The sequence below is a fragment of the Eptesicus fuscus genome, chromosome 15, assembly GCF_027574615.1.
Source record: "Eptesicus fuscus isolate TK198812 chromosome 15, DD_ASM_mEF_20220401, whole genome shotgun sequence".
Lineage (NCBI taxonomy): Eukaryota > Metazoa > Chordata > Mammalia > Chiroptera > Vespertilionidae > Eptesicus > Eptesicus fuscus.
Genome location: NC_072487.1, coordinates 63,996,339 through 64,011,480, shown reverse-complemented (window position 1 = coordinate 64,011,480; position 15,142 = coordinate 63,996,339). Strand labels below are relative to the sequence as shown.

Genomic DNA, 15,142 nt, shown 5'->3' with positions numbered 1-15,142 from the left:
CTGGGGACGTGTGCTGGAAGATGCCCAGGGAGCTGGGGGAGCATGAGGAGTCCTAATTCATGGGAGGCAGGATGAAGAGATTGGTTCGCAAAGAAGATGATGATGAAGCTGGGTCTTGAACGATGAACAGGAATCTGCAGGTGGGTTTGGGGAGGAGATGGGGAGGGCATTCCAAGCACAGGGAGGAAAGCCGAGAGGCATAAAACCTGGAGAAGGTTTCATGAATGGTGGTAGTTCCCTGAGGCTGGAGCAGAAATTCTAAGGAGTGAGGTGATGAGGGTGATGAGAAGTGTAGAGAACACCTCATTCAGGACCTTGTATGTCACCTATCAGAATATATGCTTTATCCTGAGGTCAGAGGGGAGGCTTGGAAAGACTGAAAAACCCAATCAGTTGGTGTCTGGAAAGAAGACTTAGGTGACAAGATGTACTAGAAGACATGAGCCTGGAGTGGAGAATGGGGAGGGCATAGAGCGGAGATCCAGGCTGGAGAGGGGTGCACCTCAACTGAGCAGGAACAGTGGGGATGGGAGCGAAAGAACGATTTGAAGAGTTGGTAAAGAGGTAGGAGTAACTGGACTAGGTCACAGATTTTATGACTTAGATTCAGGAAGGCAGGGTAGGAGGATGACTCCCAGACAGAGGATCCATGTGTGCAAAGATATAGAGACTTGAAAGGGCATTGCCTTGTGTGTGGAAACGGGGACAATTGTACCAAAGCCTAGGCTGTGATGGGGATTCCTTTAGAGAGGAGCGTTATTAACAAATCTATGTGGTCAACTGGATTATGGCTTTCAAGTATCATTCCCTGCCAATAGGCAGAGTATATACCTCTGACCCATTGATTTTTGGACTTGGCCAAATGACTGGCTTTGACCAGTGGAATATGGGCAAATGTGGCAGTCTGCCAGTCCAGAGTGGAGGCTTTAAGAGGTATCACATCACCTCCTCCTTTCTCCAGCTCTCACCACAAAAATAACAAATAGCTCCTTCAGCTTGGGTCCTGTGATGAGAAGGCAAATGGAGCAGATCTTCTGTTTGGCTGGCACCTGGAGCAGGGCCACAGAAACCATGCAGCTGCAACTGCCCTACAGCTGTCATGCAATGTGAACCATGAATAAACCTTGGCACGCACAAGTTAAGACTTAGGCGGTTATTTGTCCTGCAGCATAGCTGCACTAAGAGCTAACTGATACACACTTTATATGTGGGCTAAGGGAGCAGATGGTGAAGAACCCTTACATGCCATGATTAGTTGTGCATTTGGAGAGTCAACAGGGAATTTTGATGAGCTTTCTCATCTTCATTCATTCACATCTAATCTCAGAGGTGGGGACCAGCCATCCTCTTTCAGAGCCAACCCTCTCCATTCCCTCCTGCTCGTCTATTGCTCTATTGGCCGTCCCTTCCCTCTCCTGCACTGAATCCTCCTCCAGGGCCCATATCTCACTTGTCTTTTCCATCTGAAATTATTTCCTTCATCCTGTCTTCCTACAGCTCTAGGTGGATCTTTCTCCTGACCTTCTCAAACTTCTAGAAAGAGTTGAATATACTTACCATCTCTACTTTTTTCTCTCCCACCTATCAACAATCTAGCTTGCCTGCCCCACATTCCACTGAAACTGCTCTCAGTATATACTTCAGTAATCTCCAAATTGCCCAATGCATTTTCCAGTCCTCATCTTCCTAGACTGCTCAGCACAATTTAGCCTGGCAGTAAATTCATTATCTCCCCACCTCAAACATTCCTATTTACTAGTCTCTCAGCTAGTGGTTCCATTATTTATCCAGTGACAGAAAACCAACAAAGATAATGAATTCTGTTTCAGACTTTGCCTTTGAGCATTCAAGAAGAGATATGCACGAATGGCAGTTAAACAATGAGTTGAGGGCCCAAAACAGAGATCTGAACTGGAGATAAGGATGACTGTTAGAGAGGTAGCATTTAAAGCCATAAGTATGGATGTACAAAGACCAGGTCTTGAATTCTCAGGTAATATAGAGAGCTCTCCTGAGCCAGAAATGCTATGCCTAAGGTCACAGTTCCAACCATCATTTAATTGCTTCCCTCCCAGGTCATGGCTCCTAGCAGCCTCCACACCATCATCTTATTTCATATTCTGCCCCCTGCTCATGTTGTCTTCTCCAAGAACTCTTAAAAATCCATCATGAAACAAAAGGTAAAGATACCACTGCCCAGCCAAAATAAAAGACTGACAATACCAATTCTTGTCAAGGATGTGGAATAAGCACACATCTAATACATTGCTATGGAATGTAAAACGGTATACCCTGTGACTCAACAATTTTACTGCTAGGAAAAGGCAAATGTCCACAAAAGAATTCTATACGAAATAACAGCCCAAACTGAGAATAATCGAAATGTCCATTAATAAGAGATTAAGTAAGCAAATTATGGTACATTCAGACAATAGAACACTACTCAGCAACCAAAAGGAACCAATTACTCATATACCCAACAACACAGACGAATTTAAAAGACACTCTGTCCAGTGAAATGAGCCAGATGTGAGACATACAGTATGATTCCATTTACATGAAGTCCAGGAACAGGCAAAATTAATCAGTGGTGAGAAAACCAGAAAGTGGTCACCTAGAAGGGCAGAGGGAAAATTAATTGAAAATGGGAACTTTCTAGGATGATGTAATATTTTATATCTTATTTCGGGTGGTGGTTACAAACGTGTAAATAACTGTCAAAACTTGTTAAACACTTCAGAGTTGTGGATTTTATTGTATATAAATTACACTTTTAAAAGTAGAAAAAATACTTTTAAAAAACTTGATTGATTGATCTGAGAGATAGAGGAAGGAAGGGAGAGAGAATTTGTTGTTCCACTTATTTATGCATTCATTGGTTGAGTCTTATATATGCTCTGACGGAGGTCGGGGGGATGGGGATCCATATGGGATTATACGCTAACCAAATGAGCTATGAGATATCCGGCCAGGGCAAAATCCTTTTAAAGTATCTGTAAAATAAACACTAAAATAAAAATAAAGGGTAGAAAGCATTCATTTCAAATACAATTATATTTATACTATGAATGCACCTAGATAAGTGCCCAGTCCCCCCACTTAATGCTGCCCCCTTTCAGCCACTCTTCCTGCACCCTTGTCCCCACTTTGAGAACATCTGTCCATTAGCCACTTTCTGGCCATCATAAGAGATGACTTAATGGAAGGGCACACACCTTCGACCCAGACAGAGCTGCCTTCAAACTCGGCTGCAATTTAAGAGCTGAACACCCATGAGTGAACCTTCTCTTCCTCAACTGTGAAATGGGTTCATGTTATCTACCCTACCCTGCTGGGCTGGGCTAAGACGGGGCAGCGTGCTGACTAGCTCCTGAGGAACCTAAGTCTTTTTTATTTTTTTTACCTCAGCCTATGTGGGCTAAGAGAGCAGGTGGTGAAGTGTGCATTCACATATGAAGGTGGTGAACTCACATATGAAGGTCCCCCTAAAGTCCTGGAAAAGCTCAGAGGATGAGACTCACTGGCCTCTTCTGCCAGAAGAGTAAGGAGGCAGCCCTTGGGCCCTGGAGTTAGGGTCCTAAGCGAGCTGGTGCTGTGAGCTGGAGAAATGACTGCTTAGAGCACAGCGGCCAGGGAAAGGTACGCCCTCACCTAAAAGTCAGGTCCTACAGTGGTCGGCAAACTCATTAGTCAACAGAACCAAATATCAACAGTACAATGACTGAAATTTCTTTTGAGAGCCAAATTTTTTAAACTTAAACTTCTTCTAACGCCACTTCTCCAAAACAGACTCGCCCAGGCCGTGGTATTTTGTGGAAGAGCCACACTCAAGGGGCCAAAGAGCCGCATGTGGCTCGCGAGCTGCAGTTTGCCGACCACTGAGTTAGGAGATCCGGTCTAGCTACTGGAGGATCTTGCCCAAATCACTTTGCACACCTCTTGACTCAGTTTATCCAGGCTGGATCTGAGGAATTTGATATCAAAACAGCCCCTGGGGTTTTCCAATATAAAGAAGGGAAGCCAGAACCCTGCCCCCAGGGCCCCCCTCCCCCACCGTGTTGGTCCTTGAGCCGGGATCCTAGAAGCACAAATTGAAATCTCCTGGACCCATAAACCCTAGAGACTCTTTCCCTGTTTCCACCCTGCCTTATTCCATCATTAAACACTTGTTACCTGGAACAATAACTGGGGTTTGCACCTGCCCCCCATCTGGTAGGGGAAGCAAGGTACACCCAGAGATAACTCCAAACAAGGGTTTAGCATAGCCAAAGCAGCACAGAAGTGGAAAAGAATACCCATCTCCTATTACCCTCTCCCCCACCCCCCAAACACAGGCGCCCCTCCACACTTGGCATTTCCTTACTCAGAGCAATAGGAAACTGAGGCTGTGTCTGGCAAAGCATCTCCCAGCGAGGAGGCAGCAAGGAGGGCTCCTCCCTGCATCTCCGGCCTCCCCACACACACCTATTTCCAGGTGAACGAAGAAGGCCACAGGCGCCTGCCTACTGAGGAGCCAGAGGAGGGCCCAGGACAGGGGAAGCCACAAAAGCAGTCGCCCGGGCCTGGGTTCCTTCCTGCGGGGAAGAGTGGCACTGACACCCGCGCACGGCCCTCCTCCCTCCCTCCCTGCCGGAAGACTGGGGAATCTCAAGTTGTTCTTCTTTGCCCACGCCTGACATTTTTTTCCACTTTACTCTTTCTTGGACGCCTGTCAAGAGTTTGTGCAATCCTTCTGTTTAGCTGTTTTTCTGCCATTTTCAAACGTGGGGCGGTGTCCCTTTCGGGCGAGAACGGGGTTATCTGAAGAGTTGAAGGGGCCCTTTCACCTCCCATCACCCCAAATGTAGTAAGTAGGCCCTTCGCTGCCAAAGTTACAAAGTCTGAAACTTTCCGCATGCCGGGGTTTTGGCTTGGTGCTGGGCTCTGCGAGCTCTCACCTCTTCCCCTGCGCCCCTGCGCTCCGGAGCTCATGCGCCCCTCACTCTACCGCCCAAGCTCCTCTTCCCAGAGCCATCCTCTTCCCACCCAGTCCTGGGCAAGGGCCATGTCTCCTTCCTGCCCCAGAGGCGGGGACAGACCCCTCGCTGCTTCAGCGACTCCCTCGGCGGTCCTGCCCGTACCCCCGAGCCTCCCCTCTCCCGCCTCCTCCCCGCCGACCCGGTGCGGACACCTCGGCCCGCAGCCCCCGAGGCTGCAAGGCTGGGCAGAGGCAGCGACAGGGACCGGATGAGGACAGCGACGGGGTCCGGTTTGGAAGGCAGCGACGAGAACAAAAGCAGGGACGCAATCAAGGCAGAAACCGGGCAGGGCCGGAGCGGTGGCCCTTCTCCTCTCCCCACCCCGCCCGCGCCCCAGCCCGCAGCCCCCCGGGCCTGGCCCCGCTCGCGGCCTCGGGGAGGCTCGGGCGGCGCCCCCGCGGGACCCACCTGATCCGCAGAACTGGGCGCGCTTGGCGATGGACCACGCCTCGGCTCCCGGCTGCGGGGGCGCCCTCGGCTGTCCGAACAGCGGCCGGGCCGCCTCCGCCCGAGCCCGGCGGGTGTGCCGCCTGCGCTCCGGCCAGACGCCCGGCGCTCTCCTCCGAGGCAGCGGGCGGCGCGCAACGGGCCGGGGCGCGAAGGAGCGGGGAGCTCTCGGCAGCGAGCGGCGCACTCCCCGCTCGGCACCGCCCGAGGCTATTTATGCAAAGCGGGTCCCGCCCCGGACACAGACAGCGGAGCCGCCGACCACGCCAGGGCTCCTTTGCCGGTGGGTGCGAGGCTGACGGCCTGGCTGCGGAGAGGGTGTTTGTTTCATTTCACTCAGGCAGAAAAAAGCCTGAAACCAGCAAAAAAAAAAAAAAAAAGACGGCGACGGTGGCTGGGCCTCTGCCCCCTCGGGCCTGCACGTGGTGGAGTGGGGGTGGGGATGGGGATGGGAGACGGGAGTCGGAGGCTGGGGTGGGGTCTGTTGTCACCCTGCTCTGCGAGGAGTGGCCTCAGCGCCCCGGCGCACCGCCTCGCTCGGGGGAAGCGGAGAGCCTGGGAGGTCCGGGCCACCATTGTTTCCCGGGGAAGGAAGCGCGCACAGGCCGACCCCGACTGGCGGGCGGGCGGGCGGGCTCGAGCGCTCCTCGCCGGGCCCCCCGACTCCTGAGCTCCGGAAGTGCGGGGCTTTCCCCCCCGGGCACCTAGCGCGGTCCTGCCCCTACTTGTTCACAGACTTAAGTGATCTGGGAGCCCAGAGTTTCTCAAACTGGGTTCCCCACCACCCCTGGGGTTCTCCACAAGAATTGTCTCGAAGGGAACAAAATTATGTATATTTCAGAGTGGGTGCTTCTGTGCCCAGTGTGACAGCCATTCACTTCTGGTGAGTAAGATGTAGGCACATCCGACTGCCCTCACTTAGCTGGGAGGACAACAGCCATCTCAGCCCCAGCCTGGGGCTCAGGACCCTCTATTTACTGGTGGAAATTCGAAACTTCCTTTTGCCAGGATCATTTCCACTGAACATTAATTTCCGAGACTAGGAGATTAGCTTCTTAAATATTTTAGTGCATTGGGACTGTAAGTTGACACCAGGAAAAGTGAAGCAGAGCATGGGCCTGATGAATAATGTCAACTTGAGAAACATCCAAACCTGTAAGAATTTTTATGAGTTTATTTGAGCCGAGAACAATTGCCAGGGAAGCAAACTCTCAACAGATTGCGAAAATGCTCCGGAAAATGGCAGTTTTGCACCTTATTTTATACATAAACAATCAAAGGAAGAGGCGCTAAAGGGGTTACGTGAAATTCACTGGTGATAGATTAGGGGGAGTGGGGAAAGCAAAGTGGGGAACATCTCTGGGATTGGATAAAAGTAAAAACATACTTTTTTTTACACAGGTGGATATAGGTTCATTAACAGCAATTAGCATGATAATAACAATGAGGAGATTGGTGGTCTCTGCGCTGGTGAGGTGGTTGTGTTTTGAGGGGTAGGGGTGCGGTTGGGGGGCAAGGGAATTACTTTGATATTCCAGTTACTGTTATCATTGTAGAAGAAAAAAAAACAAAAACAGGCAGGCTCAGTTAAGGTGAAGATTGACCTTTATTAGGGAAAAATACAGGCCTAGGACATGACTACCCACCATGCACTGCTTTTAGTTAGAAAGTTTTACTTTCAGACCATCCTATGTGGTCACTTTAGGTCTCTGAGTTTGTAAGGCCCCCAGGCAGGCCTCCCCAGAGCTTGTCAGGTTTAGTATGTGGCCCCTTTTTCGTCTGCACTAATTTTTATTGTTTCATGCTAACAAGAAAAGAAAGGAACTGATCGAACATGTGAAGGATGCACGGAGGCCCGTGGGGGCCAGGTGTCCTGTTGGGGCTTGGGAGAGTGAAATTTCCTGATGGGTGCAGTGGAGGAAGGAGATGGGAGAACAGGCCCACATAGCGCCTCTGGAATGAGGAACGCCATAACAGTGAGCACAATGGGTCCTTTGCTAGAGCATAAATCGTGCCTTTATTGTCCTTGGTGAACACAACTGTAATAGTTCATTAATAGTGAGTATCGCAGTAAATATGCACTGAGCGATGTCATAGGAAGTGCATTATCTCCATTTTTCATCATCGCATTTGAGAATGTATTGTTTACATTGCTCAGCACATCAAACTGAATTATAAACGAGTTGTTTGTTTGTTTGTTTTGTTTTGTTTGTGTGTTTTTTTAAGAAAAAATGACTGCCCAGCCCGAGTGTCATCGCATGCACCAAAAAGTTGCCTGCAGGTTCGGGCTACTGATCAATGATCTCTCTCTCTCTCTCTCTCTCTCTCTCTCTCTCTCTCCCCCCTCAGGTGATGATAAAAAAAAGAAACAATGACTGACAGTGGCTCAAGTGATGGTACTCATCATGATCAAAATCAAATATGATGACACAGGAAACATAAAACATGTAAAGACATTACTCTGCTCCCGTTAAACCTGATGTCATGGTCTTGATTTCAGCAACACATGGTCAGTCACATTAGTTTGATGTTGCTAATTTGGATTTTATTGGTTTTGTGGTTATGTTTGTATTAGAAGATGTGTTTTGGTTTTATGGTTTGTTTATAGAACTGTGAGTGACAGGACTTCATGTTTAATTTTAGGTTTATAGTTCAGTAACAATAAAATAAACATAATTTAAGTCAACACTGGGTCTGGACTTCTTTTGTTTTGTTTTGTTTTTGTTTTGAGAGGAGCCATATAGTTCTCAAAATCTAACTAGCAATTCTATTGACTGAGTGAGCTAGAAAACACCTTAAAGATTATATATATTGGGTTTGGTGTCAGTAATTAAAGGCTCACAGCCTTAGGTACGTTATTCTTCTCTTCTGAGGCTCATTTGCCTATAAAGCAAAATGGGGCTGACTAGTCTGTGGGAGAAGTAAAATCAGAATGAGAAAACTGATGGTGGAAAGACTTTGGAGCCTACAGGGGTATTTGTGGAGGGAGAAGGCAGGTCAGTGAACACGTAGCTTTGACCACTGGGCAGGCTTTGCTCCAATGTCTCACACATATCAGAGCTCAGTGTAGTCCTCAGCACACCCTAATCACATCCCAGGAAAGAAAGCCAAGGCATGCCGATACTGGTTTGGCTCAGTGGATAGAGCGTCGGTCTGAGGACTGAAGGGTCCCAGGTTCGATGCCGGTCAAGGGCATGTACATTGGTTGCGGGCACATCCCCGGGGGGGGGGGTGTGTGTGCAGGAGGCAGCTGGTCGATGTTTCTCTCTCATCAATGTTTCTAGCTCTCTATCCCTCTCCCTTCCTCTCTGTAAAAAAATCAATAAAATATATTTAAAAGAAAGCTAAGGCATGCCAAGGTAAGTAACTTTGTTTACCGTCCCTCTAGGTATGGCCAAAGTGTTTTGGGGCCAGAAGACTTTCCTCCCTGTACCTCCTCCGTTCTTTTAACAAATATTTATTGGGATCCTGCTATCTGTCAGCCCTGTTCTTCAAGCTGAGGACACAAAAGCCAACAAGCGAGATAGCGTCATAGCTCTGGAGGAGCCTACAGCTCAGGCATTAAACTAAGAACTGTTATCAGTGGAAGTGGAGTTCTTTTTCTTTTTCTTTTTTTTAAACATACTTTTTTTTTTTTTAACGTTTTGGTGTTGTTGTTTGTGTGTGTGTTAATTTATTTTATTGATTTCAGAGAAGAAGGGAGAGGGAGAGAGAGATAGAAACATCAATGATGAGAGAGAATCATTGATCGGTTGCCTCCTGCCCGCCCCCTACTGGGGATTGAGCCCGCAACCAGGGCATGTGCCCCTGACAGGAATCAAACCCGGGACCCTTCAGTCCACAGGCTGAGCCAAACCAGCTAGGGTGGAAGTGGAGTTCTTGTGATATCCAGAGGAAAAGAATTTCCTGAGACTGGCATGGGAGGATGAGCAATATTTATTTGGGTGGAAATGTCCCATTTCCCTCCACCCCACGATGGAAAAATCCCACCATGTCTTCAGCAGATCTAGAATAAAGGCCACTGCCATAGTCTCTGCTCTATTTTAAAGTCCAGTCCAGTCCAGCTTCCTGTGTGTGGAGTCCTTACAGCCACAGGCCATGCATCTGCTAAGGAGAGAGAATGTGTGAGTCCATGGGTGATTGCATGGGTGGGGGGGGGGGGGGAGAGAGAGAAAGAGAGAGAAGGAATGAGAATTCCTTGTCTAGGCTTTTAACCAGGAGCTTCTTCAAACTAACCAATTAACTTTCCAAGATTTCCCAGGCTTCTGATGGGATCCACCCCTAGCCAATTCATTGTTCCCAGGCTAGACTGACAGGCAAGCACCTCCCCTGCATCACCCCAACTTCTACTGTGCATCTGCCTACTCTCCCTTCTCCCCGCAACAATCCAGTACCGGAAGGGGGAAGGGAGGGTGTTAATCCCCGGTGAAGCTCCCAGGTAACCATGCTTACAATGTCTGACTTCCCTTCGCTCTCTTCCTCTATTAATATTAACCAGCTAAGTATGACGATAACAGAACCCCTAACTAATGATCTCAGGACAATAGAAACGCAGGGTGCAGAGGACCCTGAGATGGGACGGAGTAGCTCACTAGGTGAAGAGGTGAGGGAGAGCAACCCAACCAGAGTCATGTGCAAAAGTCCTGGTGGAGGAAAAACACCGGTGTGTGTGTGTGTGTGTGTGTGTGTGTGTGTGTGCGCGCGCGCGCGCTAGAAAGCTTCATCATGAAAATAGCAATTCTCAGCCCTAGTCGGTATGTAAACTATGATATAAACTGAGTAGCTTCATAGAGTACAGATATAGCTTGTTTAAAACTAAAACTACATGGTCAATAAAATGAATGAGTTAAAAAAAAAAAAAGGCAGTTCTCCTGAAATCAACCTAAAAATTCAAAGCCCAACAGAGTTTTTGTGGAACTTGATGAGCTGCTCCTAAAATTCATAGGGAAGAGCAAAGGGCCCAACTGAATCGAGACAGTTATGACAAAGCAGGGGGCGGAGCCTGGGCACGTGCTCACCAGCTCTCAAGACGTCCCTAACCATGCAGCTCTAACAATGAACCTGCAGTACACTACTAGTGCTGGTACCCGGGTGGGTGATTAGGCCAGTGCCACAGAGCGTGGAGCCGAGGAAGAGCCCCACACCTCTGTGGAAAGTCAGGATGGACAGAGGTGGGATTGCAGATCAGAACAGACTATTCAGCAAGTGATGCTAGACCCCAAAGAATTGTGCACACAAATACTTGCTCATAGGATCTCTATTTGCAGTAGCAAAAAATGGGACCAACCCAAATGTTCATGAACTGATGAATGGATACGCAAGATGAGATACATCCACTCAATGCAATGTTATTTGCCATAAAAGGAATGAAATACTGACACGTTGACACATGCTACAACACGGATGAACCTTGAAGACGTTATGCTAAGTGAAAGATGCCAGACACAAAAGGCCATATATTATGATTTGATTCATATGAAAGATCCCAAATAGGCAAATTCACAGAGATAGAAAGCGGATAAATAGTTGCCAGGGGCTGGGGAGGGAGAGAGGGAATGAGGGTTTCCTTTTGGGGTGATGAATAACACTCTGAAACTAGATAGCACAGCTATGAATGTGCTAGTTGCCACTGAACTGTATACTTAGAAATGGCTCAACCATTACAAATGTAGATTTTATGTTACATGAACTTTACTATGATTTTTAAAAAGGTGTTTCTGGGAAACTGACTATTCATACAAAAAGTAAAATAAGATTAAATTCCTAATACACGTGCGCGCGCGCACACACACACGCGCACACACACACACACACACCATGTAATAGATGGGTAAGTGACCTAAAGACAAAGACAATATGTAGAGGGCCCCCTGGGAAGGCACATGGGCATTCTTTAATTATTGTCAGCTGAACCCAGTGGCATAGGCAAAGCCATGCCCTGGGAACATGCCTTGCCAAAAGGGCAAGGGTGTTGTCAGCTTGACCTTCATTTCAGCCCTTGGTGTGGGGAAGTGGGTTTTGATATCTAAATCCAGCCTAGCACCAGGAATGCTCAGGGCCTACTCAAGAATGCAAATAATCTCCTTTGTCTTGACCTTTTGGTGAAACTTCCTGGTATTTGGGGGTATAAAATAAACACGCTGCATCAGCTCTGGGTCACTGTCTCCCATCAGCAGTCCACCTGGCCTCAGCTTTTCTTTCTATCTCTGTGTCTCTCTCTTTCTTTTATTTCTCAATCCCCAACCGCCTCTACTCAGGAATTGGACCCGCTCTCTTTCCACGCTGGATGCGGAAAAGAGAGAAAATAGTTACACAATATTTTAAAATTTCAGAGAAAAATGTTATTGCCTCCACCAAAACCGGTTTGGCTCAGTGGATAGAGCATCAGCCTGCAGACTGAAGGGTCCCAGGTTCGATTCCCGTCAAGGGCATGTACCTTGGTTGCGAGCACATCCCCGGTAGAGGGTGTGCAGGAGGCAGCTGGTTGATATTTCTCTTTCATCGATGTTTCTGGCTTTCTATCCCTCTCCCTTCCTCTCTGTAAAAAAATCAATAAAACGGGAGGAACCAAGATGGCGGCATAGTTAAACAACTAATCTGCTGCCTCACACAACAATTTCAAAAATACAACTAAAAGACAAAAACGTCTACCACCCAGAACCACAGGAAAGCTGGCTGAGTGGAAGATTTACAACTAAGAAGAGAAAGAAGCACAATCGCTGAAAAGCTGAGGTACGGAGGCACGCGAATCGGGCCGGCGGCGGGCGGCTGGGTGCGCGGCTTTTCTTCAACCCGCAGGGAGACAAGCTCCCGATCACTCTGAAATCCAGTTTCTGGGGACACTCGGGGGACCCAGGCACCTACGGGGAGAAGCTGGACTCTCGGCCATCGGGTCGGAAAGTGAGAGTGACTTTTTTGCAGTGGTGCGCCCAGCAATCATTGTTTACTGCGCTGGAGCGCGGGGCGCAGGGACTTGGAAACGAGGAAAGGCAGAGACGGCTGACGGCAGCCATCGCCGTTGGCCACGCCCCAGCCTAGTGACGCCCTGAGACCCCACCCAGCCCTGAGGCCCCGCCCTGAGGCCCCGCCCCGGCTCCACACAGTGGCTTTTGCATATAAATGGCCTGTTCTGGAGCAGCTTAACCAACTGCAGCTCCAGTCAGACTGCTCCAAAACCGCCCAAGCAAAGGAGGAGAAAACTAGCCCTTGCTGTAGCTCCTGCTAGGGGACACACAGTACACAAGGGTACACCAAGAGTGTCCACCTCAAGTAACTGGGAGGCTGACCCGTTGAACCAATAGGACACCTAGTACACAAAACTACCCTACCAACTTAGGGAAGCAGAGAATATGAGAAGGCAAGGAAACAGATCACAAACCAAAGAAATGGAGGAGAACAAGCGACTGGACATAGAGTTCAAAACCACGGTTATAAGGTTTTTCAAGAATTTCATGGAAAAGGCCGATAAATTCCATGAGGACCAACTAGAAATTAAACATACACTGACTGAGATAAAAAATATTATACAGAGACCCAAAAGCAGACTAGAGGATTGCAAGAATCAACTCAAAGATTTGGAATACAAAGAGGCCAAGGACACTCCTCCAGAGAAGCATGAAGAGAAGAGAATTCAGAAAGTTGAAGATAGTGTAAGAAGCCTCTGGGACAACTTCAAGCGAAGCAACATCAGAATTATGGGGGTACCAGAAGAAGAGAGAGAGCAAGATGCTGAAAACCTATTTGAAGAAATAATGAACGAAAACTTCCCCCACCTGATGAAAGAAATAGACTTACGAGTCCAGGAAGCGCACAGAACCCCAAACAAAAGGAATCCAAAGAGGACCACACCAAGACACATCATAATTAAAATGCCAAGAGCAAAAGACAAAGAGAGAATCTTACAAGCAGCAAGAGAAAAACAGTTAGTTACCTACAAGGGAGCTCCCATACGATTATCAGCTAATTTCTCAACAGAAACCATGCAGGCCAGACGGGAGTGGCAAGAAATATTCAAAGTGATGAATAGCAGGAACCTACAACCAAGACTACTCTACCCAGCAAAGTTATCATTCAGAATTGAAGGGCAGATAAAGAGCTTCACAGATAAGAAAAAGCTAAAGGAGTTCATCACCACCAAACCAGCATTATATGAAATGCTGAAAGGTATTCTTTAAAAAGAGGAAAAAGAAGAAGAAAGATAAAAATTATGAACAACAAATACATATCTATCAACAAGTGAATCTAAAAGTCAAGTGAATTAAAAATCTGAGGAACAATAAACTGGTGAACTTAATAGAATCAGGCATAGAATGGGAGTGGATTGATAATTCTCAGGGGGAAAGGGGTGTCTGTGTGGGGAGTATGGGAAGAGACTGGACAAAAATCATACACCTATGGATAAGGACAGTGGGGGGGGGAGGTAAGGAAAGAGGGGGGGGTAGGAACTGGGTGGTGGGGAGATATGTGGGGAAAAAGGAGAAACAATTGTAATCTGAACAATAAAGATTCATTAAAAAAAAAAATCAATAAAATATATTTAAAAAAAAAAGTTATTGCCTCCGAAAAGCTAAGGGTTTATTTAAACACACAAACAGCACTGACCATAAAGAAAAATATAGATACATTTTAACTACATAAAAATGCAAAACATATAGGAAAGAAATTGCAATAAATTAATAGACAAACTAGAGATTGGGAGAAGATATTTGCAACCTAGAGAACTAACAAAGGATCAATATCTGGAACAGAGAGGGACTCCTGCAAACACACAGGAAAAACAACCACAGTTGTTTTCATTTTTCACATCTGACTCAAGTCCTGGTTGAAATGCTCCTGGGCAGGGTCCCTGTATCCCCGTCATGGCACTTTTCATAACTGTTTGGACATAACTTTTTGTCTGGCAACATGCCTTCAAAGACAATTGCCACATCTGTCTTGCCACATTACATCCGCAGCACATGCCTGGCACACGAGACATGCAATGTACATGTGTTGGCCAAATGGAGAAATGGGTGCATAAATGGATGAAGAACACATAACAAGAGTCCTTATACACCTGCCTTCTCTGGGCAGTGAGCTAGCTCCATCCTCTGTCCTCTCTAACCAATGTCTGATTCTTCCTCAGCTTCTCCTTGTCAGAAACACTGAGGTGAGGTGACTTGGCAGGCAGGGTTTGGAAGACAAATCTAGAAGGTTCTTGGCAGGGAAAATTGCTTCCTTGAGGCCTTGGAAAGAGAAATATTAACAAGAGTGGGCCAGGATGGAGGACTGGGTGGGGTGGGATGGAGGTAGGAGAGGAGGCAAGGTTTCCAGAGTTTGCTGAGCCTGTCCTATGAAATACCAGATCAGGGAAATTTGAGCCCTGCTCTGAAGGTTCATGAGATGGCCAGTCACATGCCTCCATTTAGAGATGAGGAACTGAGATTCAGATGGGGGAGTGACTTTCTTAAAATCACAAACTAGGAATTTTTGGAGCTGGGTTTCATTACTTCTCAATTCTTCCACGTACTCTTTGGTCCTAGACAGGTGAGGAAACTCCCCGGTCTAGAGGAAACTCCCAGGTCCAGAGCGGGAAGGTGTTTTATTTGTTTGTTTGTTTGTTTTAAATATGTTTTATATTGATTTTAGAGAGACAGAGGAAGGGTGAGGGAGAGAGAGAGAGAAAAAAACACATCAAT

At 47.4% G+C, this 15,142-nt stretch overlaps 2 protein-coding genes across 5 annotated transcripts in view; one reads left to right on the top strand and one right to left on the bottom strand.

The window, feature by feature from the left end:
- GGTA1 (glycoprotein alpha-galactosyltransferase 1 (inactive)) overlaps positions 1-5,492 on the bottom strand; it is a 74,285-nt gene extending 68,793 nt beyond the window's left edge. For 3 of the 4 annotated variants that reach the window (XM_054727412.1, XM_054727415.1, XM_054727416.1), the window contains exon 1: positions 5,427-5,492. The gene's annotated coding sequence lies outside the window, so the exon portion shown is untranslated. The remainder of the gene's footprint in view (positions 1-5,426) is intronic. The other variant, XM_054727413.1, reaches the window with a different exon arrangement.
- LOC129151586 (basic salivary proline-rich protein 2-like) lies at positions 863-8,131 on the top strand. The gene is made up of 3 exons (XM_054726860.1): positions 863-933; positions 5,009-5,748; positions 7,815-8,131. Exons 1-3 carry the CDS (start codon positions 863-865, stop codon positions 7,838-7,840), a joined length of 837 nt encoding a protein of 278 aa, XP_054582835.1. The 3' UTR covers positions 7,841-8,131.
- The last annotated feature ends 7,011 nt before the right edge of the window (positions 8,132-15,142 follow it).